Consider the following 22,287-nt stretch of genomic DNA (forward strand, 5'->3'; position numbering starts at 1 on the left):
CACACACTAACACAATAACGGCGGCACCTGCACCATGGGTCCGCGGCTGCCTTCCCGGGGTGAGGCTGCCACAGCCGCCCTCAGAGCGGCCTGGCCCTGGGCTCTCAGGCGGGGACAAGTCACACTGTTCCAGCTCGCTCAGAGTGATGGGCAGCGGGGTCTGGAGCAAGGCACCTGCGGGACGCCCGGCTTAGGCTTGTCCTTAGCGGCCTACAGGTGGAGTGCAGGGCCCTGGGCGCTCCCTCCTCCCGAAGGCGGGTCCCAGTTAGGGGGTCCCGCCGGCCCCCGGGAGCCCCGCCCCCTCCCCAGCTCGGGTCCGCTGGTGAAGGCCTCGGTATTAGCGCACCGCGAAGTCCCCAGGAGCGCGGGGCTGGGGGCAGCGCACGGGGCCGGGGGCGCCGGCCCAGGCGGGATGGGCTGTCCAGAAAGGAACACGTGCTCTCCCGGCGTGAGAGCCGCCTCTGCGGCTGCACGACTGCGGGGCGCCCCGTGGTAACACCCAGAGCAGCCCTGCCCTCCGAGGGCTCATCCTGTGCTCACGCAGCCGCGATGGCCACGCTGGCCCTGCACCCGGAGAGCGGGGAGCCCTCCGCCCCGCCCGCCCGGGAGCTCACCCCACTCGGTCACCTCCCCCGCGGGCACCAGCAGGGAGGCGTCCCCGAGCCCCAGGGAGCCCCAAAGGGCCCGGCATCCCGCCAGGGCGCCGCCAGGTGACCGCGGGTCACTCGGCCGCGACTCAAGGGCCCCTTTGTGCGGCCGGCCGGGCGGCGGGGCGGTCGCGTCCTCGGGCCGCGGCGCCCTTGGGAGCCCAGGTTCCGGGCGGGGCGGGACGTCGGGGCGGGCGGGGAGGCGGGGAGGCGGGGAGGCGGGCCGGCGGGCGGGCGGGCGGCTAGGTGCGGCGCCCCGCCCTCCGCCCTCGCAATAAGGGGCGCGGGCGCGGGCGCGGGGCGCGGCGCCGTCGGGGCTGCGGCTGGCGGCATGGCGCTGTGGCCGTGGCTGAGCGCGGCGCTGCTGCTGCTGCTGCTGGCCGTGCCCCTGAGCCGCGCCGCCCGGTTCTACGCCAAGATCGGCTCCTACTGCGCGCTCTGCCTGTCCGTGTCGGCCGTGGCCTCCGTCGTCTGTCTGCTGCGCCACGGCGGCCGCACCGTGGAGAACATGAGGCAAGCTCCGCGCCCGCCGCCCGGCGGCCCGGGGAGGGCGTCACAATGGCCGGGCCTCCCGGCGGGGGAAGGGGCCGGGCCGGGCGGGAGGGACCCAATCCGACTCGGCGGGCGGGGAGACCGAGGGCCGGCGGGCCCGGCCACGTGCTCCCCGTGCCACCTGCCGGCGGCGGGCTACCTGCCCCCAGGTGCGGATGGCGGCCGTGCGGCCGCGCCCTCCCCTCGCAGCGGGAGAGCCGCGGCGTTGCTCCCTTGGGGACGTGCATCGGGCGTGGGGTTGGGCTCTGGGGCCCCGGGCGCCCGGGAGGGAAAGGGGCGGTTGCTCAAGGCTTCCTGTGGTCACCTTGCAGCGGGCAGGGCGTGGGGCGGGGGCCCTTCGTGCCCTTTCGCCTGTTGACCATCCCCGGAGACTGTTGCTCCATTTCTCTGGGCTCTGTTTGGACTGTCCAGCTGGTGGCTTTTGCAATGATCTCTTGGCTGAGGCCTGGGCAGGAGAATTGTGGTCCCTGAGACCCCCCCCCCCCCCCCCCGCCCTGGGCTACAGGGGCACAGTGAGGGTCCTGGACGCCCCGCTGCGCTGCGCTCTCCAGCCTTCAGGTGGAGGTGAGGCTGCCTGGGCTGGTTCTCTTCCTGGATCCCAGGCCCTGCGCTGAGAGGCTTCAGGGTGCAAAGAGGCAGGTGCTGCAGGCAGCACTCTGAGGGCCGAGTGGGCCTGGAAGGTGTTTTGTGGGGACCTGGCCCCACTGTCCAGGAGGCTCAGGCCAGACCCAGGGGTGGTGTAGGTGTTGCCCTGCAGCAACCCTTCCAGTGGGGGCCCTGAGGCCATGCAGGGCTCACTGAAGGCAGGGCCTGCCTAAGTTTAAGGCCCAGCCCCCAACACACACACACACACACACACACACACACACACACACACACACACACACATTCCCCTCCTGGGCTCCCTGGAGAGGCCACAGTGGGTTCAGGAAATGCCAGGCAGGTATGTCCCTCAGCGGGGTATCCCCTGACCCGGGCCAGGGGAGTTCTCAGGCCCCATGCTGGCCCCTGCATTTTCTGCAGACAACCTGGAAAACCTGAAGCCCAGCCCCACCCTCTGGCATGGTGGCCTGGCCTGCGCTGCCTTCTCGGAGGGGCAGCTGGCCAGCCCACCATCCGCCTGCCCTGCCCTCAGCCCCTGGAGGTCCGTCTGGGGCCTTCCTGCACCCTGGGGCCCAGGACTCCGGCCAGGTAACAGGTGTTTGTTCCTGCTGGCACAGGAGGCCCCGGGGCAAAGGGAGGCCCAAGGGTGGGGCAGGCCCCACGTCCTAGGCCAGGAGTGGGGAGGCGGGGTGGCAGAGGGGTGGGGTGTGAACATGGCCTGTGGGGTGGCCCTAGGGAGGCTGACGTGCACAGGAGGGTGAGGGTCACTGGGCGGCTGTCCAGGACAGGACCAGGAGCAGCAACTGGAGGCCTGGGGGAAGGGCCTGCCTCGTGGATGGGGACCCCACTTCAGGCCCCTCCCGGCTGCCGCAGCCCAGCTCTGTACCTTCTGTGTGCCACAGCAGATCCCTCCAACCCGGGCTAAGATTGTTGTGGGCTCCATCTTACAGATGAAGAGGCTGAGGTTCTGACCATGGCTTGGGGGTGGGGGCCCTGGTCCTTGCCCCAGGAGAGGGAAGTGTGGCCCTTGGGCAAGCTCTGTGCCTGGGCACGGGGGGGGGGGTGGCCCCTCTGCCCCCTTCTACTGCCCGGTGCAGAGTCGGCCGTGGTCCCTCCCCACGGGGCCCCAGGTGGACACCCAAGGAGACCTTTGCCGTCTGGGCTGGGTTCTGAGCTTACAAAGAACAGTGTGTGCCCTAGGTCCGGTGACGGGCCGGTGCCCCAGCTACACTAGGGTGGAGAAGCCGTGGGGCCAGGAGCCCCTCAGAGCAGTGAGTTAGCCCACAGAGTTCTACATTCTCCTGCCAAAGGGCCGGCGCTGGCGCTGTCCTGTGGCCCCACGGCTCTCAGGGTCCATGGTGCCACTGAAGAGTAGACAAGACTCCACTGGCGCCTGCAAGGCCAGGACCTGCTGGCCACACCTACCGCTGCCCGTGCCCCCGCCGGGGGAGGGGGAGTTCCTTTAGTTAGGGCTCAGTCTTGCTGTCAGGATTACCTGCCAGCGCGTGGGCCAGGGTCTCCTGACACGGGTCGGGCGTGGATGGGACACAGTGCATGACCACATTGGGGTAGCTAGCCTAGGGTCCAGTCTCAAAGGGGCCCATCCTATCCTTTCCCACCTGGGGGTCAAGGGGCAGAGTCCTGCAGGCCCAGGAGCCAGAAATCCGTGGGAGTTGGCAGGAGGGTTCCGGAAGCCCAGCTCCTGGCCCCGCCTCCTTCCGGCCCCTCATCTTCACAGCTGGAAGCTCCTGTCCCCCCTTTGAGCTCACCCCAGGGACACTGCCATTGTGGCCTTGCTGCCCACCCAGCAAAGCTCAGTGCTGGCTGGTCTCTGTCCAGATTGCTGTGCTGGGTCTCCCAGGAGCAGCTGCCAATGCCAGGAGCCGAGGGCAAGGGTCAGTGGCTTTCCACGAGGACGGAGCTGGTGGCCCTGGCCTTGACCTACCTCAGCTCCAGGTGCTGGGTGGGGGCTGGGCAGGGCGGGCCCTTTTCCTCTTGTGTAAGTCAGAGTCACTGACTGGGTGGAGGTCCCCCAGCGACCCAGCCTCCTGCCTCGCTCCTGGGCATCTTAGGGAGGTCTAGTACATCACCCCTCCAGGTCTCAGCAGAAAGAAGAGCCAGGCTTCTAAGCCCAAGCTGTAGCCTGAGCCCCAGAGTGGAGCAGGTGGCCACTGATACTGATCCTAGCAGCGCTGGAGTACTGGGCTGGTCCTCAGCACATCCCTGGGCCACTTGGGCTTCAGATAAACCCAGCCTGTGATGGGAATTTTATTTTATTTACTTATTTGCACTACTGGGGATGGAACCCAGGGGCACTCTACCTCTGAGCTACACCCCCAGCCCTATATTTTATTATTTATTTATTTATTTATTTTGTGGTACTGGGGGTGGAACCCGGGGGCTTTTCTATCTCTGGGCTAGACTTCCAGACCTATTTCATACTTTATTTGGAAACAAGGTCTCACTAAGTTGCTGAGAGCCACACTAAGTAGCTGAGGCAGTCCATGAACCTCCGGAATGCTGGAATTATAAGCGTGTGCTACCACGCCTGGCTGGGAAATTTTTATGTTGTACCTCTTTTACTACAATTAAAACAAAGAAGGGCTGGGGTGTGGCCGCTGTCTGAGTGCTTGCCTTGCATGGGTGAGGCCCTAGGTTCCATCCCTAGTACTGCTACTGCCCCCCTCCCAAAAAAAGAAAGTGGTGGCACAAGCTTGTAATCCCAGCACTTAGAAGGCTGAGACAGGAGGTTTGCAGGTTTGAGACCAGCCTTAGCAATTTAGTGAGTCAACAACCTAGTAAGACAGTTTTAAAACAGAAGATAAAAAAGGGCTGCAGTGTAGCTTGGAGGTAGAATGCCCCCCCTGGGTTCAATCTCCAGTACCACACACACAAAAAAAGAAAAAAAATTAAAAACAAAACTGGCAAGGGGGCACGGGGGTGGGGGGTGGCGACTCAGGAACCACAATTTGGAAATGTCCAACTGTGGCCAGAGACGCTCCCCCATGCGGCTAGACATAGAACTGCAGGCGAGTTTGTAGTGAGTAAGGGTTGAGGATTCCTTACCCAAGTGCTTGAGACTACAGGTTATTTTGGCTTCTGGACTTTGGAATATTTGCACACACAGAAGAGGCCATCTTGGGGACACGGAGGTCGCTGAGGTGTCCTGTACCTTAGTGCACAGCTGGCGGTGATTTTATCTGATATCCTTAGCTCCCAGTGTTTTGACTCCAAGCCCTCACATGAGGTCAGGTGTGGCCTTTTCTCCTCGTAGGATCCTGTCCAGAAACTTTTGGAGTACTTTAGATTTGGGGCCAAGGACCCTCACCCTGTATAAAATACAGGAGCGCTGGGCTGGGGGTGTGGCTCGTGCTGGAGGCTTGCCTGGACGCCAGGCCCTCAGTTCTGTCACCAAAACCAAAACGGTAAACCCTGAATGTCCACAGTAAGCAAGTTCCCTCTCAAGAGCCTTCTCCCTCCTAGATAGCAGCGAAATGGGCCCCAGCTCCCTGGGCCCTGCCCTCCTGGTGCCCCGCGGGCAGATTCCTTACAGGACCTCACGAGGTCAAGGGGTCAGGTTACTCAGGGTTTCCTTCTGTCCTGCAGCCCACCCATCCGCATCTCTGGCTCTGCCTCCGTCCCCCTGGGCCTAGCAGCACCTCTGTTTATCTGTTGAAATTTCCCTTTTATTGTGTGTGTGGCCCCTGGGATGGAACCCGGGGGCATTCTACCTCCCAGCTACACCCAAGCCCATTTTCTTTCTTTATTTTATTTATTTATTTTTTGTGGGTCTGGGGATGAAGCCCAGGGTCATTCTACCTCCGAGCTACACCCCCTGCCCTGTTTTTTATTCTTTATTTTGAAACAGGGCCTCACTAAGTTGCAGAGGGCCTCACTAAGCAGCTGAAGCTGTCTGCAAACCGGATCCTCCAGTCTCAGCCTCCCAAATGCTGGGATTACCAGCCACCATGCCCGGCTTATCCATTTTATTTATTTATTTATTTATTTATTTATTTATATTTGTGGGTCTGGGGGTGGAACCCAGGGACATTCAACCTCCGGGCTACACCCCCTGATCTACTTTTTATTCTTTATTCTGAAACCGGGTCTCACTGAGTTGCAGAGGGCCTCACTAAGTAGCTGAGGCTGTCCCGGAACCGCGATCCTCCCGTCTCAGCCTCCCAAATGCTGGGATTACAAGCGTGCGCACCACGCCCGGCTCCATTTTATTTATTTGGAAGCGGGTCTCACTCAGTTGGGAAGGGCCTTGCTAAGGCTGGCCTTGAACCTGCAGTCCTCCTATCTCAGCCTCCCAGTACTGGGATTACCTTTATTTTGAAACAGGTCCTCACTAAGTCGCTGAGGCTGGTCACTACCTGTGACCCTTCTGTCCCCGTCTCCCAAGGGCTGGGATTGCGAGCTTGCGCCACCGGGCAGTCTGTTGCCATTTCTAATCTGTGCCTGTATCAGTGTTCAGACCTGCCTCTTGCTTCAGTTTGCATTTCTTCCTTGATGGCTGGTGAGATTGCGTTTTCCATGTTTATTGGGCATTTACCCAGCCTGTCAGGGCTCACGTGACCCCAGATCAGCACTTTGTAGGTGAGGGAACAGAAGCCTGGATGCGTGGAAGAGCCGGCCACCCTGCTCCAAGCAGACTGAGAGCATCATTAGCGCATGGGACACCCAAGGCACAGTCTCAGACATTGTTTCTTCTTTTTTTTTGCGGTACTGGTGAACCCAGGGGCATTCTACCTCTGAACTATATCCCCCGCCCTATTATTATTATTATTTTTTTGTGGTGCTGGGAATTGAACATGGGCATTCTACCTCTGAGCTACACCCCCAGCCCTATTTTTTATTCTTTATTTTTTTATTTTGTTTCATTTTCTTGCAGTACCAGGGATGGAACCCAGGGGCATTCTACCTCCGAGCTACACCCCCAGCCCTATTTTTTTTTTTTTTTTTTTGTGGTACTGGGGATGGAACCCTTCTATCTCCGGCCTACACTCCCAGACCTATTTTATACTTTATTTTGAAACAGGGTCTCATTGAGTTGCAAAGGGCCTCACTAAGTAGCTGAGGCTGGCCGTGAACCTGTGATCTTCCTGTCCCGGCCTCCCAAGTGCTGGGATGACAACTGTGTGTCACCACGCCCGGCTGTCTGTCATTTCAAGAATGTTTATTGTAGTGGTGACCCAGGCAAGGTTCTTTATTCATTAACACTTCACCCAAACTTTATACAACTTATGATACTTTAGGGCACAGAGACAGAGAAAGACAGAGATTATATATAAAGATAGACAAATATTAAAATACCTGCAAAGCCGGGCGTGGTGGCGCACGCTTGTATTCCCAGCATTCGGGAGGCTGAGACCGAAGGATCGCGGTTCGCCGACATCCTCAGCTACTTAGTGAGGCCCTCCTCAACTTAGTGAGACCCTGTTTCAAAATAAAAAATAAAAAAATAGGGCAGGGGATATAGCTCGGAGGTTAATGCCTCTAGGTTCCATCCCCAAACCCGCTAAAATAAAATAAAATACCTGGAAAGCAGCTTGAGCAGTCCATTTATTTATTTTTTGTAGTACTAGGGATGGAACCCAGGGGGATTGTACCTCCGAGCTACACCCCAGCCTTATTTTTTTTAGTCTTTTTATATTTTATTTAATTTTATTTTTGTGGTACTGGGAATTCTACCTTTTGTGGTACCAGGGACATTCTACCTTTGAGCTACACACCCAGCACTATTTTTTATTCTTTATTTTGAAACGGTCTCACTGAATTGCAAAGGGCCTCACTAAGTAGCTGAGGCTGTCCGCAAACTGTGATCCTCCTGTCTCAGCCTCCCAAGGCTGGGATTACAAGCCTGCGCCACCACGCCCAGCATGGTCTGTCCATTTACCACTGAGCTCAGCTGACTCTGGGGTCTAGGTCCAAGCCCTCAGGTCTGATCTTCACCAGTGCTCAACCAGAACCGAACGTGAGGATTTGCCTGACGACTACAGCGTAGTGGCCAGGCCAGCGGTCAGCCTCATTTTCAGGAGGCCGGGAGAAGAGAAGCTGAGTGTCCAGCCTTGGGTGCCGACAAGCCCAGTGCTCAGGTTGCTAGGGATTCTTGTGGTTGTCAAGGTGCTCTGGTCGGGCTGCACCTGTATCTGGTGCCTCTGCACTGCCCCCGATGCCCTGGGTGTGCTGGGCCAGGCCTGCCCGCTGACCATCATGCTGGAGTGTGGGGGCACGCCCAGGGTGCTTTGGGAGTTAAGTCTCTCTCTGGCTTTTTTTTTTGCAGATTTGGGGATGGAACCCAGGGGCATTTGACCTCCGAGCTATACCCCTGCCTTATTTTTTATTCTTTATTTTGAAACAGGATCTCACTAAGTTGCAGAGGGCCTAAGTGGCTGAGGCTGTCTGTGAACTGCGATCCTCTAGTCTCAGCCTCCCGAATGCTGGGATTACAGGCGTGCGCCACCACGTCTGGCTTCTCCTTGGCTTTGATGATGCCCCTTTAAAAAAAATTTGTGCTCCAAGATGGGCGTGATGGTGTTCACTTGTCATCCCAGTACTCAGGAGGCTGAGACAGGAGGATTGGAGGTTCGCGGCCAGCCTCAGCTACTTGGTGAGGCCCTTTGCAACTTAGTGAGACCTTATTTTAGGATTAAAAAGTAGGGCTGGGGGTGTAGCTCGGAGTAGAATGCCCTGGGTTCCATCTCTAGTACCACCAAAAAAAAAAAAGTGCTCCGTACATATCTGTCCCGCCAGAGTTGTTCTGTGGACAGTACAGCTGGGTTTGAGGTGCAGAAGGACCTGTCCTGTGGGATCCCACTTCGGCCCAGTGGTCAGATGTGGAGCCAGCACAGCAGAGGTTTCCGGGGGCTGCAGAAGGGAGCAGGGAGTTGTGCTTAATGGGGCCAGGGTGTCTGTGGGGACTTGGGGTTCTGTGGATGGACAGTGGTTATGGCTGTACAACAGCAGTGGGAATGTGCAGGACCCACTGAGCTGCACTCGAAGAGGGTAAGAGGGCACGTTTCCCCATAAGCACGCGTCGCCACAGTCAACAGAGTCTTGGCCAGGAATGCCGGTGCACACTTATAATCTCAGTATGGAAGGCTGGATTGGGAGGATCACAGGTTCAAGGCCAGACTCAGCAACCTAGTGAGACCCGATTTCAAAACAAAAAGATAAGTAAAAGGCTGGGAGCAGACCTCAGAGGCAGAATGCCCTGGCTTCAATCCCTGCTACCACATACACACAAAAAAGTCTTAGTTTGCTGGACGTGGCGGCCCACTCTTGTAATCCCAGCATTTGGGAGGCTGAGACAGGAGGATCCAGGTGTGTGACTAACCTTAGCTGCTTAGTGAGGCCCCATGCAACTCAGCAAGACCCTGTTTCAAAATAAAAGAATAGAGCCAGGCGTGGTAGCGCAGGCTTGTAATCCCAGCATTCAGGAGGCTGAGACAGGAGGATTGAGGTTCCCAGCCAGCCTCAGCTACTTAGTGAGGCCCTTTGCAACTCAGTGAAACCCTGTTTCAAAATAAAGAATTAAAAAATAGGCCAGGGGGTGTAGTTTGAAGGTAGAATGCCTCTGGGTTCCATCCCCAGGACCGCAAAAAAAAAAAAAAAAAAAAAAAAAAAAGTCTTGGTTTGAGCAAGGGGCTTGGCTTGGAGTCTGCTGTTTGGAGCAGCCTTGGGACCCCATGCAGTTGTCTAGCTGACCTGTGGAGAGAGTCCCTCTTCCTCTCGGACTACTGGGGGGTCAATGGTGGGGATCTGCACGGAGGGGGCATGTCTAGGGCCCTGGGCCCTCAGTCAGTAGGGCGGCTCACTCCCTGACATCTGCTGTCCGCAGAGTGAGCTCACCCCTCAGTCCCCGACACCTGAGGGCCAGCCCCCTAACTGGCAGTGCCAGGCGCATGCAAAGCTCCCAGGCTGAGCGCACCCCCCATCCCTCGGCTCCAGCTAGTGCCTGAGGAGACTGGATAATAGAGCTGGGAACCAGAGACTGACAGTGCCCTTCGGGGGCCTGGCCTCTGCAGGGTGCGGGACCCCTCTCTCCCCGTGTCTTGTCCTAGTTGCTAACACAAGCGAGGTCCAGCCCCACCCCCTTGCAGCTGGCCCCCTGCAGGAAGGCCGGGCAGGCCCCTGGGCACCCTAGTGTCCAGCCTCTGGCCTCCAGAGTTCTGCGTCCTCCACGCTGGGGTGGTGGAGGCAGAGCAGCAAGTGTGCGCCGCCGCCCAGGGCTCCGTCCGCCGCGGCCCCTCCGGGGTCTCCTGCCCGTGCATCAAGCCCTCTCTGCGCCTGGCTCCGGCCGCCCGCCCTCCCCAGGCCCCGCCACGGCCCGCTCACTGTCTTCTCTCCTCAGCATCATCAGCTGGTTCGTGCGGTCCTTCAAGTACGTGTACGGCCTCCGCTTTAAGGTCGAGGGCCGGCAGACGCTGGAGGTGGACCGGCCCTGCGTCATCATCTCCAATCACCAGAGCATCCTGGACATGATGGGTAGGTGGAGGCTGTGGCCGCTGAGGCCGAGGGGGCAGGCCCTGCATCCCTCCAGCCCGGCCTCCCTGGGCTGCATGATGACGTCACCAGCCTGCGCCTGGCATGGGGTCCCCAGGCACTGCCCTAGGAGGAGGCGGAGGCTGGAGGCTGGGGGCTAGATGGTTTGCTGGGCGGCCGGGGAGGAGGCAGCTCCCTCTTCCTGGGGGAGAGGCGGGCAGGGGCCGGCCCTGTCCTTCACGTCCTCTCTCTCTGCCTCTTCTGTCTCTCTCTCCATCTGTCTCTGTCTTCCTGCGTCTCCGCTGGGGTCCACAGGCCTCATGGAGATCCTCCCCAAGCGCTGTGTGCAGATCGCCAAGCGGGAGCTGCTCTTTCTGGGGCCCGTGGGCCTGATCATGTACCTCGGGGGCGTCTTCTTCATCAACCGGCAGCGCTCCAGCACCGCCATGTCAGTGATGGCCGCCCTGGGAGACCGCATGGTCAAGGAGAACGTGAGTGTGGCCCTGCTGGCCGAGCCCCGTGCCCGCTGGGCAGTTGGTGGGGCCTGCTGAGTGGTTGCGAGGCAGGGCGCACGGCCCTGGGGGTGCTGGGCAGCGTGCAGCCGGGCAGCCTCCGCCTCCCCTGTCCTGCAGCTCAAAGTGTGGATCTACCCCGAGGGCACACGCAACGACAACGGGGACCTGCTGCCTTTTAAGAAAGGTGCCTTCTACCTTGCGATCCAGGCACAGGTAGGCCAGGCCTTGCCCTCCCGGGCTGGGGCTTGACTGAGGGTAAAGGCCTGTGGGGCCGCTGGCTCTGGTGCCTCCGGAGTGGGTGGGAACACGGTCTTGCCACCCCTCCAGTTCCTGGCCCCCTGCTCCTGCCCCTTGGGCCCTACACCCAGTGGGTCGTGGAGCTGGCCCTCAGACCCAAGTGGCCAGCAGCACTGACTTGCACCCCCAGTTTTCAGCTGGCCAAGTTCTGAGAGGTGGGGGCAGGAGCCCAATGGTCCTGAGGCTGAACTGACTGCTTCCAGGACCCTGGCCTGGCCAGGGTGGGGTTGGGGGAGTGGGCGTGGCCAGGGCTGGCTGTGGGCGCTGAGCTCTACTTCTGGACCTTGGACTCTCTGGCCAGGAGAGGGGTGCACTCACCAACTCACCATGGGCAGGGGTCTCCTGGTGGGTGGAGGGTGTGGTGACTCATGAAGGGGGGCTGCTGTGCAGGGCCAGGCGAGGTGCTTTTCTCTTGCTGCTAGTGGAGGTTGGCAGCCTTAGTCTGTCTCCTGTCCTGTGGCCTCTACTGCCCCCAGTGCCCTGTCCTGTGCAGGACTATGTACCCTCCTCCTGGAGGCTCCCAGACGTTGGGAGCTCTGAGCCCAGCACCATCCCTGCTCTCAGGGCCCGCTGCCATGGACCGCAGGGTAGACAGCGCTCCTGCCTGGAGCCCAGACCACTTCTCCCTTGGTGGCAGTGGGTAGGGGCTGGTTGGCAGGTCCTGGGAGAAGAGAGGCCAGCGTGGTGAGCCGCAGTGACGGAGAGGCTCCTGGCCTTCCCCGTCCGGGGCCTCTCCCTGCAGCCTCCTGCCAGCGCGGGCGAAACTCGCTTGCCCGTGAAGGCTTCCAGGGGAGGGGACGCTGGCTGTAAGGCATTTGTGGGCTCTGACAGTGAGCCCAGGCCAGCCAGGAGGTCTCCTGGAAGCAGGCAAGGCCAGCACGCAGTGGCTGGGTGGCCGCAGCCTCACCAAGTGGTGTGTCCCTGTGCAGGCGCCGATCATTCCTGTGGTCTACTCCTCCTTCTCCTCCTTCTACAACCTCAAGACCAAGCTCTTCACCTCAGGTGAGCCCCCGTCACACGCAGGCTCAGGCCCGCCAGCCACCGGTCAGGGGGTTCCTGAGCCCCCAGCTAGCGCCTGCTTCTGGGTGCTCACTGAGGGCGAGGGATTGGCCAGAGCCCTGTTGCAGGCCTGCATCTCCACCCCTTCCTTCCCTGCGTCCTGGGGGGGGGGTAGTGGGCCTCTTCTTCCAAGGAGGCGCTCCTGGGCTGTCCAGTCTGTCCCTCATGTGGGCAGCCCAGGGACCCCAGCATCACTGACCAAAGCTTCCAGGCAAGGTGCTGTGACCCTACGCCTGGTAACCAGGTGTCCAGGTGGGGTCCCAAGTTGAAGGGTCACGAAGGGGGAGCCAGGCCCTGTCCTACCTCTGGCTCCCCTGAAGGATAGAAGCCAGGGCACTGGGCCGTGGCCAGGAAGGGGCGGAGGGGAGGCTCTGTCATGGTGTGCATCGCAGGTGGGGACCGTTGTCAACCCACGGGGCACACACGGCAGCCATGTGTGACTGAGTCGCTGCTGTCTCAGTTGTAAGCCTGGGGAAGTGCCCGCCGCCCAGGGCCAGGTTCCAGCCTTCCAGGCAGGGTGCAGGGGTGGCAGGGTGGGGAGGCCGGAGCAGCCACTGACACCAGCGCTCCACCCAGGAACGATCCAGGTCCAAGTGCTGGACGCCGTCCCCACCAGCGGCCTCACGGAGGCCGACATCCCCAAGCTCGTGGACACCTGCCACCAGGCCATGAGGAGCGCCTTCTTCAACATATCCGCCATGCCCCGCGAGAACGGGGCTGCCGAGGGGCCCGGGGCCCAGCCAGCCCAGTAGCCCAGCACAGAGGGGGGACTGGGCAGGGCAGGCAGGAGGCCGAAGAATGGACAGAGGGACACCCCCTCCCAGGCTGCCAAATATCACTGTGTCTGGCTCCCCCGGCTCCCCGGCTCTCACTCGGGACTGGTCGTGGGCCAAGGCCCCGTGCCTCCTCCAGGAGTCACTGACCCTCCAGGCTCTGGGCAGGGACTCCATGCCCACACTGTGCCTCCAGGACTGGGGACACGGCTCGCGGGTAGGCCGAGCTGGCAGGTGTGGGGGAGCCCAGGAGCAGGCTGCAGGTGTGGTCTCCGGTGGGGTTCCCAGGGTGCAGGGTGAGGCTCCCGGGGTCCAGGCCACAGCCTGCATCAGCCTCTCGGGGAGAGGAGGGGCCGGGAGCCGTGGGACAGACTGCTGGTCTCTGGGCTTGGGCCCCAGGGAGGCAGAGGGCAGATCTGCTGCCCCTGCCGGCCCCGAGGACGGCCCCCGGTGCAGTGTTATGCTCAGTTGTTTTTTTATAAACTTGTGGAAGTGCCTGGCGAGCTGTGGTCCCTCACAGGGTGAGCCGGGGCGCCCCCAGGTCAGGGACACAGGGGCAGTTTCCAGGCAGCCTGTGCTACTGGGCTAGCTGCCTTCCACTGGGGTCTGTGCAAAAGCCCGTTCCCTACAGGGGGTGGGCCTCGGCCACCTGTAATACTTAGTCCATGTGATGGGATGCCCCGGCCCGGAGGCCTAGGGAAGGGAAGCTGAATTGCTGCCTTTGGGCTCTGGCTGAATGTGGGGCCCGCATCTCACCAGAGGAAGCTGCGGCCTCAGCCTGCTGCCCTGGGGACAGTGGGGCACCCAGGCCGCTCAGTGCCCTTCTGGCCCCCAAGTCAGACCACGGACACAGCAGCTCAAGTTTTGGTTTTATTGACAGATGGGGACAGGCCTTCCGCCCTGCTGGGGCACAATGCCCGGCATCGGAAGCGTCCCCAGCCCCGGGCAGGCGGCCCTCGTACCTTCCCTTGCCTTGGGTCCACCAGGCCCTGGGAAACCAGGGCAGGGGGATTCACAGAGGACGCCACCCGTACCCGAGAGCCTCCCAGACCTGAGGAAGGAGGATAGGAGCAGGGCCCTCTCCATCCTGCCCGCGGTCACTGTCAGCTTGGTGGCTGGGCCCCCGCCAGGAGGGCAGCACGCTGGGGCTCAGCTCGGCAGGCCAGGGACCGTCACCGCTCCTTGCAGGAGCCTAGAGGTGGGGAAGGAGGCTGGGTCAGGGAGGCGGTTGTGCTGGCCCCAGGTGGGGTCCAGGAGGCCTGCGGGTGGGCAGGCGGGCAGGCAGTGGCTGTGGCACTCACAGGACCCCAGCTGCTCCTCCAGGAAGGAGATCTGCTCACTTAGGGAGTCAATGCGGTCCAGCTGACGGAAGGAGTGAGCCAGGAGACTGCCCGTGTCCTGCAGCCCGTGCTCTGAGGCCCGCGAGGCCAGGCTGTGCAGTGGGGCCAGCACCAGCTGCAGCTTCTGCAAGGGACACGGGGAGCGGTGACCCTGGCCAGACCCTCGCTCAGTGGTCCACCAGGCCTGATGCAGCTCTTAGCAGCAGTGCCTCTACTGGCCACTAGAGGGTGCTGCCACACCAGGAGCGCCTGAGGCCCGGGGGGGGGGGGGGGGGGGGGGGGGCGCAGGTGGACATCAGACCAGCCTTGGCACGTGGTCCCCCAGACTTGGGTTTTTTTTTCATGGTACTGGGGATGGAACGTAGGGGCATTCTACCTCTGAATTACACCTCCAACCCCATTTTTATTTATTTTGAAACAGCGTCTTGTTGAGTTGCAAAGGGCCTCACTAAGTAGCTGAGGCTGTCCTTGAACTGCAAGTCCTCCTGTCTCGGCCTCCCAATGCTGGTATTACAAGTGTGTGCCACCATGTCCGGCTTAGACTCAGAGTTCTGACAGAGGGGCTGGGGGGTGTTGGGGCTTGGAATCCCAGCCACTGTCTGCCTGCCCAGTGTGTAGCCCGGGCCAGGGGCCTCCCAGGCCTCCCAGGAGGCGATGGGGCTCTGTGGGCTCCCCAGAGGGCCAGGCCCACCCCCAGGCCTCACCTGCTCTAGCGCGTCCACCCGGGATTGCAGTCTCTGCACCTCCTCCCTCACTGCACCGTCCGCTCCTGGGGCAGAGTGGGCACGAGGTCAGGATACGGCCCCTTGTCCAGGGAGCCTCCAGCCACAGCCCTGGCAGAAGGGGCAGAGCGCGGGAGACCCGGCCGCTCTGCATAGCCATGTCCTCTCAGTCTTTGTGCGCTCGGTGCTGGGCTGCCGACGGCGCATTATTACTCACGGTACGAGTTTGAAGTGTCACAGCGCGTACCAAAAGTAATAATGTCCCGTCAGCAGCGGTGTGGTGTCTCCGGGCTGCTGCACCAGGGTCTTCTTCCACGGTCTTGACCCAGACGCGCCTCCCATGCCCCACCCCGCAGAGCTTTCCCACAACCTCGGGGAGCCCCCGCCGGGCTCAGCCCTTCCTGTGGGGTGCCGCCCTCGGCGTGCCTGCCACCCCAGGCTGGCAGGAAGCAAGGGTGAGGAGCCACTTCACCTGTCGCGGGGCTTGAGGCCACTCTGGGGGGCCCTCCCCCGGGCAGACAGAGCATCCCGTCCACAGAGGGGCTATGCCCCTCCCAACACTGGCACCAGTAACTGCCCGCGGTGTTGACGCAGCGCTGGGGACAGCCTGCCCCTCCGGTTCTGCACTCATCCACGTCTGTGGGGAAGGAGAGTCAGTGGGGCTGTGGGAGGGGTCCCGCCTGGGCCCCCAGGGCGTGGGCGGCCTTACCTGTCTGGCAGGTGTCGCCCTGCCAGCCTGCGGGGCAGTGGCAGTGACCTGGCTGAACACAGCTCCCTCCGTTCCTGCACGGTGGCTGGCATATTGCTGGGGGGGAGGGAGCTGTTACCGACTCAGGCAGGTGCAGCGGGGGCAGTGCTCCGCCTGGGGTGGGTGCAGCCTTCCCAGTGCCGGGTACCGCGGGGGCACGCTGCGCTCACCTGCTCCACAGGCCCCGGGGAGCCCCCTGGTCCTCTTCCAGCCAGGGCAGCAGGCGAAGTGGGGCCTGGCGGGGCCTGGCCCCGGACTGCGGCGGTAGGCGGTCCGGTAGATGGTTCTGCAGAGGCAGGGCTGCTCAGAGGGGCCCAGTACCAGGCGGCCAGCTTCCAGGCTCATAAACGGGGTCACCTGGGTATCCCCAAGAGTCCTGCCTCCCCTGCTGGCCGCTCCAGTACCGAGTGGGACCCTGGGGTGGGCAGGAAGCCCCTGCCCACCCATGGAGCCTCCTGCGACTGGTGGTGTCGCACCCCAGCCCAGTTCCTTCCCTGGGCTCTGGCGTCTGTGTTAAAGTCACTCCTGACACCAGCGCCCCTCTGGCTTTGGGGTGAGGGGGCCTCTGGAGTCCCAAGCTCCCCAGTAGGGTAGGGCTTAGGACTCCAGGCTGTACCAAACCCCTCCTGTCACATCTAGGCCTTTCCCAATCCTCCTGGGCCGGGGGAGCAAGTTCCTCTCTCAAGGACAAGGACCACTCTGCCCCGTGCCAAGTCCTGAGCTGCACACCCCTCAGGCTGGCACTCTAGCCTGATGGGACGTCTGGAGGTGCCCATCAGTGGCCATCCTGGGGGTTGCTGGCCACTGGAGCTCAGGAGGCCCCTGCAGGTGCATCATGAGTCATGACTTAGCCAGAGGTGCCAAGGGAAAGAGGGGTGAGCGCCCTAAGAGTTGAGGGGTACAGATGGCCGGGGAGGGGATGTTCTCTCCATAGCTAATGCTGGAGGGCCACAGAATATCAGAGCGGCCCGAGTGGGTGAGAGGCTACCTGGGGCGAGGCCTTGCAGGGCCAGCTGGGGTCTGGGCCGGGCAGGCACTCACCGGTATGTGCTGCAGGCTCGATGCCCGTCGCAAGTGGTGAGGAAGGGCTGGTACACCCGCTGCACAAAGGACTCCTGGACAGGGTCTCTGGCGGCCCCGACAGCACACACCCTGCGGCTAGGGGGTGGGCAGGGGTTAGCAAGGGTCCTGGAGTCAGCGCCCTCCAGCATGAACCCAAGGCTGCCACGCAGGGCCCTGGGCATGGCCCTGGGGAGTCCCCATCAAGTCCTGAGGGTTTGGGGAAGGGTCTGAGGACTCCTGGCCTCGACCCAAGCCTTGGCTCACCTGGGACGGTAGACATGCTCGGTGCCACCCACTGCCAAAACCAGAAACACCAGAGGCAGCTGTTGGTATCCCCACATGGCCCGTGTCTCCAGGCGGGACTGCCTTTGCGTGGCCTGGAGCACAAAGCAGCCGCTGTCAGTTTGGCTATAGGTCCACTGCTGACCCAGGCCTCGGGTGGAGCCTGCACCCTCTGGGCGGCTGGCTTTGACTCCTAGAGGGGGCTGGGGGGAAGGCTGCCGGCCCACCTCTGCCAGCCAGACCAAGAGCCGGGCTGTCCAGGGCTCCTGGGCTCTGCTGGGCTGCCTGGGCACCACCCCAGGGCACCTGGGACTGCAGGTGGGACCAGGATGAGCACTTAGGCCAGCCCCTGCCTCCCCTGGCTGGCGTTGGGGTCTCCTGGCACAGGAGGGCTAGGGCCAGCTTGCCCTTCTCATGGGTGGCACACAGGTATCGGTGGGCAGAGCTGGAGTTCAGCTCAGCCGGGGACTTGCCCCCCACTATGGCCTTTGGATTTGGGGTTCCTCGTCTGCCAGCCAGGGAGCCAGCCGAGGGGCCACTAGGAGCAGGAGTGGCCCCTCACAGCCTGGAGGTGTGCACGGTCAGCCTGGGCAGCTCCCAGGGCTGCCCCTCTGGACCACACCATGAAGGACGGAGGAGCCCCCACACGCACACACTGGCCGGGAGGTCCTGAGGCTTCCTGGGAATGCACAGAACCGGCTCCAGAATTAATGGTCTGTGACCAGCAGAAGAGCCTAGCAGGGGCCTGTGCAGCGGGGAGGGGCAGCTGACCCCATCCATGGCCCTGCAGGCCTGCACCCAAGGCCAGTCACAGTGCTCCCAAGGGCCAGGCTCTTCCTCACCTGCTGCTCCAGCCCTGCAGGGCCCCCTCCCCACTCCACCCCGTGGGAAAAGGCTTGGAGGCAGGCAGCGTGGGACCAGCCCCTTCTCCAGGGCTCAGTTTCTTCAAAGGCCCCTCCTCCAGCTTGGACAGTGACACCCCTGAGTGGTGACTGCTGCCCTGCATGGAGAGCTAGCCAGCCCGTGTGGCAGCCGGGGGTCACATCACCCTGGGCCCCCGCGCCTCAGTCCTGGGCGGGCAGGCGGAGTAGAGTCCTCCCCACACCCCGTGTCTGCTGAGGAGACGTGCTGGCCCCGGGCTGCTGGGCTGAGGTGTGGGGAGTTCGTGTGGGGCCAGGGTTCAGTGCAGATGTTTCTGGGCAGGGATGTGACCGCCAGTCAGAGCTGGCTTGGTTAGGCTAACTCTGCGGTGGGTAGGCCTGGGGGGTAGGGGCCGAGGCCTGGCTGGGCAGCGCTCTGCAGAGACCCCCAGCCCTTGTGCCCACCCCTGGGGGCCTGGGCCGGCTGTCGGGATGACACTGCGCACCACATGGATCTGGCACCCCCTGCAGGTGCTGAACGCAGTCCTGAGAACGTGCTTAAAGAGACTGGATTTCTGAAAGTCATGCTTTGCCGGTGGCCAGAGGAATCCTGCGCTGGCGAATCTCATTTCCTTTGGTGTTCAGCCACTGGGGCCCCGGTGTCGCGGGCGGGTGGCGGCGTCGCCTCCAGGCGGATAAGCAATTCGGCCCCCTCTGAGTGTGTGTGGGGGTCCTGTCCTCCACCTCCTCTCCCCGCCTGCAGGCCCGCAACCCCCGGGGTAGGCTGGGTGCGCAGAGGGACGGCCCTGGCCACAGGCGAGGGCCCTGGATTCCCACGCGCCGGGGGGGGGGGGACCTCTGGACCACAGACCCAGGGGAGGGCAAAGAGGCTTGGGAGGCCGGATGGCCAGACGACCCGCGGGGCTGGCTCCCCACGGCCGGTCCCCGCCCCTTCCCGCGCCGTGCGGGTGGAGCCGGGGTGGGCTGTGCCGCCCCCGCCCCGTGGCCGGGCTGCGGGTGGGGGTCCTGAGGCCACGGCGGGCGAGGGGTGGCGGTGCCCGCCGCCAGCAGGGGGCGCCGTCCGGCAAGGCCGCTGGGCCCACCCCCGGCGGCCGCAGGATGGGGCTGGGCGTGGGGTCCGCGCGCCCGGGGAGCCCGGCCCGGCCCCCGCGCGCTCACCTCTCGGGTCCCTGCGATCGCTCGGCGTCGCCCGGGTGGCCGCCCCCGCTCCGCGCCCCGCGGCCCCGGCCTCCCCAGCCCCGACCGAGCGGCCCGCAGACCCCGGCGCCCGGCGCCCCGGGCCCCGGCTCCCTCCGCACTCACCGCGCGATCCGGGGCGCGCACGCGCCGCCGCCGCCTCCGCCGCGCCGCGGGGGCCCCGAGCCCCGCCCCGGCCCGCCCCCGGCCCGCCCCGCCCGGCGCGCGAGCCCCGCCCCGCCCGGCGGGTGGGCGACTCGCCCATCCCCATTCCGCGAATGGGGAAACTGAGGCCCGGAGCCAGAGGCTTCCCCCAGACGCGCAGCGGCTTAGCCCGAACTCGGAGCCCTGGACGCCAGTTGTCCTGAGCCCTGCAGCAGGGCACGGGGCTGCGTGGGCCCTGCCAGCCGCCCGCGAGGGGGGCCACGTTGTGCCGATGAAACTCTCAGCCCCCAGACTGAGGACCGGCCCCTGGGCTGGTCATCGGAGCCGCGTGCGGCCGGCCCGGCTCACTAGACACCAGGTGAGAGAAAGCTGATCCCAACCAGCTCTGCAGCCCGCATGGGTGGGCCTCGGACTGAGCCCAGAGACCCAGCACCCGCCTACCATAGCAGCACCCGCCTACCTACCCAGCACCCGCCTACCATCGCAGGGCAGGGCCGGATGGGACCTGTGCGACCCCAATGCCCTTTCTAACTTTGGTAGGTCGGGGGGCTCCTGGGCCCCTCCCGCCACCCCATGTTTTATTCTGGACCACTGCAGAGTGCCAGCTCTATGGATCGGAGGCCCCTCATCCCGTGGCCACTTCCAGAGGCTCGTGGGCTGCTGCTTTCTCCTGTCGTGGCCTCACTTTCTGAGCTTATACTCAGGGCTAAGACAGCCATGGGAACCCACTATTCTCACATTCCCTGCGCTATTATCGCGAGTGCTTGAGGTGCTGGCCTGCCCTCCCGGCGTCCCTCACACCCTGCCTGGGCCTGGTCACGGATCACATGTGGCCTGCCGCTTGTGTGAAGTGTGCTCCTGGCAGGCCGGCCCATGGCTGCTGCCAGAGAGCACGCTGGGCCTCACCTGGCGCAGGAGGGCTCCTCATTCCCCGGACGCTCGCGACGACCGCTCTTCTGGGTGGCGGGGGCCACTCGTGTCTCGCGGGGGCTGGGGGCTGCAGGTAGAGATGAAGAGCAGATCAGCGCCCCCCTGGAGCCTGGGTTGCCCTGATGGACGGGGGCCCTGAACACGGGGTCTCAGCCTGCACCCACCCCACCCCCTCATGTCCCGAGACCAGCCTGCTGTTGGCTCTGCCCGGGGCAGCCACCCACTCCCGCAGGCCCTGGCCTGGACGTGGGCTCAGAACCTGTGTGAGTAGGGCAGAAAGTCTCTGTAGAGCCCAGGGTGCGGCCGAGGGGCCTGCAGAACAGCCGGGAAGGCCTAGCAGCTCTGAGCACTGGCTTGGGCCACCCTGGTGCACGGAGTTGAAGGGAGGGCCACATGCTTGTGGAGGGGAGCCCCCAGGACGAGGCCCCTGATTCACCACCCTGGACTCAGGGGCCTTAGAGCTGCTGGAAGGCTAGTCTGCAGGGTGCTGGGCAGCTGCTCTCGGGGTGCCTGTATCTGTGGCTGTGAGTGCGGCTTCTGGGGCTCCCAAGCCCGCAGACCTAGGCAGGGCAGCTCTCGCCCCATCCTGCCAGCGAAGCTTGGGCTGAGGAGATCTAGAGGGCAGACTCCCTCCTGCCCTGCCCTGTCTCCTGTCCCACCGGTATCCCTAAAGCTGCTGCCACGTGGCCCTTTGAGCGCCTCTCCAGCTGGTAGGCAGGGGTGATGGGAAGGAATGGCGGCTCAGGAGGCTGCCCGCCCCGGTCCTCCCTGCCCTGCCCAGGGCCAGGCATCGCCCGCTTCCTCGTAGGGACAATGGGTCTTCCTCCCAGCCAGGCTTCTTGGGGTGGTACCCAAGATGGGGTGGGGAGGGCAGGAAGGCCCCACTGTGGCTTTGGGGTTTGAGACCTTTAAGGCCAGGCTTAGGGGCTGGGAGAGGGGAGAACAGGAGGCTTCTGTGGGGCCAGGCCGGGCAACAGGGCCATCCATGTTCCTGCCCTGAGCCTCATCGAGCTGGCCCTAAGCCTGAGTCCCAAGGCCAGTGCAGCAGGCGGTCAGGGCTGCTCTAGCTCCATGTTTAGTGACCCTCATAAGCACAGCTCCTCCAGCTGCCAGGCTGCTTTGGGGCTTCTCTCCCGAGGCAGATCCCCTGGCTAACGTCCATTCCCGATTCCCCTGGGAGCGCTCTTTCTCTAGGGATGGGCTGAGGCTAAGACCCCAGCCCCCAGCACACCAGCCCCAGCAGGAGGAGTGAGGTCCCCAGGAGCCCTCCAGCAGTGCAGGGGCCAGGGGTGGGCTGGGGGCACTCAGCTCCTCCCTCTAGAGGTCACCAGCCCTGGGCAGCCAGGGCTGGGGACACGGGCTGGGCCACCCAGGAGGAGGTTCCTAGCCAAGGACCTGAGTGGCCTGCTTCAAGCAGGTAGAGCAGGTGGGGCCGCAGCTGGGAGCACGGTCCAGAGCTGGACAGGCTCCAGCCAGCCAGCAGGTGCTGCAGTCCCGGCATCCGGAGCCACCTACCGTACCTGAAGCCTCCCAGGCCTGACCATGGCCAGCAGCGCTGCCTGCTCGGGCCAGGCATGAACCCTGCCCCTAGCGGGGGCGGTGGGCTCAGCCACCGCGAGGCACCTCCTGAGGCCGGTGCCCCCGTCCTGTCCGCTGCAGCCCGCATCTCAGCCTGCGGGGTGGCCGGCCGGGGCAGGCAGGGTCCTCCCGGTGAGGAAGGGCGGCTTTTTAAGCTCAGCCCCGTGTAAATCGGGATTGGGATGGGCTCTTCCCAACCGGACTTCCTGTGTGTGTTCTCTGCTGATAACGGGGATCTGTCAGTGAACAAACAGGAGGCTGAGGGGCGGGGGAGGCACTGAGGGAGGGGAGCCATCCCCTGGGGCCTCGGGGTCTGGCCTTGGCTCCGCTGCAGCCCCTGGTGACCCGGGACAGTGTGGACAGATGGCGTGGACCCAGTGCCTCCCAGTGTGGTGTGTCCACAGAGCCATTGGGACCGGAGGCTACGTCCATAAGCTGACAGAGGGGACCCTCTGTGTCTTTGGGCCGCA

General features: G+C 63.3%; 2 protein-coding genes across 3 annotated transcripts; one reads left to right on the forward strand and one right to left on the reverse strand.

Annotated features, from left to right (window-relative positions):
- Positions 1-978: 978 nt before the first annotated feature.
- AGPAT2 (1-acylglycerol-3-phosphate O-acyltransferase 2) lies at positions 979-12,912 on the forward strand (the record flags this gene model as incomplete). 2 transcript variants are annotated; one of them, XM_080709222.1, is made up of 6 exons in its annotated part: positions 979-1,160; positions 10,159-10,292; positions 10,605-10,780; positions 10,922-11,017; positions 12,031-12,103; positions 12,737-12,912. In XM_080709222.1, 6 exons carry the CDS (start codon positions 979-981, stop codon positions 12,910-12,912), a joined length of 837 nt encoding a protein of 278 aa, XP_080565348.1. The 2 variants fall into 2 exon arrangements, with proteins under 2 accessions (XP_080565348.1, XP_080565349.1); XM_080709223.1 differs by lacking the exon at positions 10,922-11,017.
- A 163-nt stretch (positions 12,913-13,075) lies between these two features.
- EGFL7 (EGF like domain multiple 7) lies at positions 13,076-18,093 on the reverse strand (the record flags this gene model as incomplete). Its single annotated transcript, XM_080709476.1, has 12 exons — positions 13,076-13,267; positions 13,896-13,922; positions 14,110-14,192; positions 14,235-14,397; positions 14,978-15,042; positions 15,468-15,632; positions 15,705-15,800; positions 15,914-16,029; positions 16,785-16,901; positions 17,070-17,280; positions 17,495-17,625; positions 17,930-18,093. 12 exons carry the CDS (start codon positions 18,091-18,093, stop codon positions 13,076-13,078), a joined length of 1,530 nt encoding a protein of 509 aa, XP_080565602.1.
- Positions 18,094-22,287: the final 4,194 nt, after the last annotated feature.

The sequence above is a fragment of the Muscardinus avellanarius genome (genome assembly GCF_963383645.1).
Source record: "Muscardinus avellanarius genome assembly, chromosome: 13".
NCBI lineage: Eukaryota > Metazoa > Chordata > Mammalia > Rodentia > Gliridae > Muscardinus > Muscardinus avellanarius.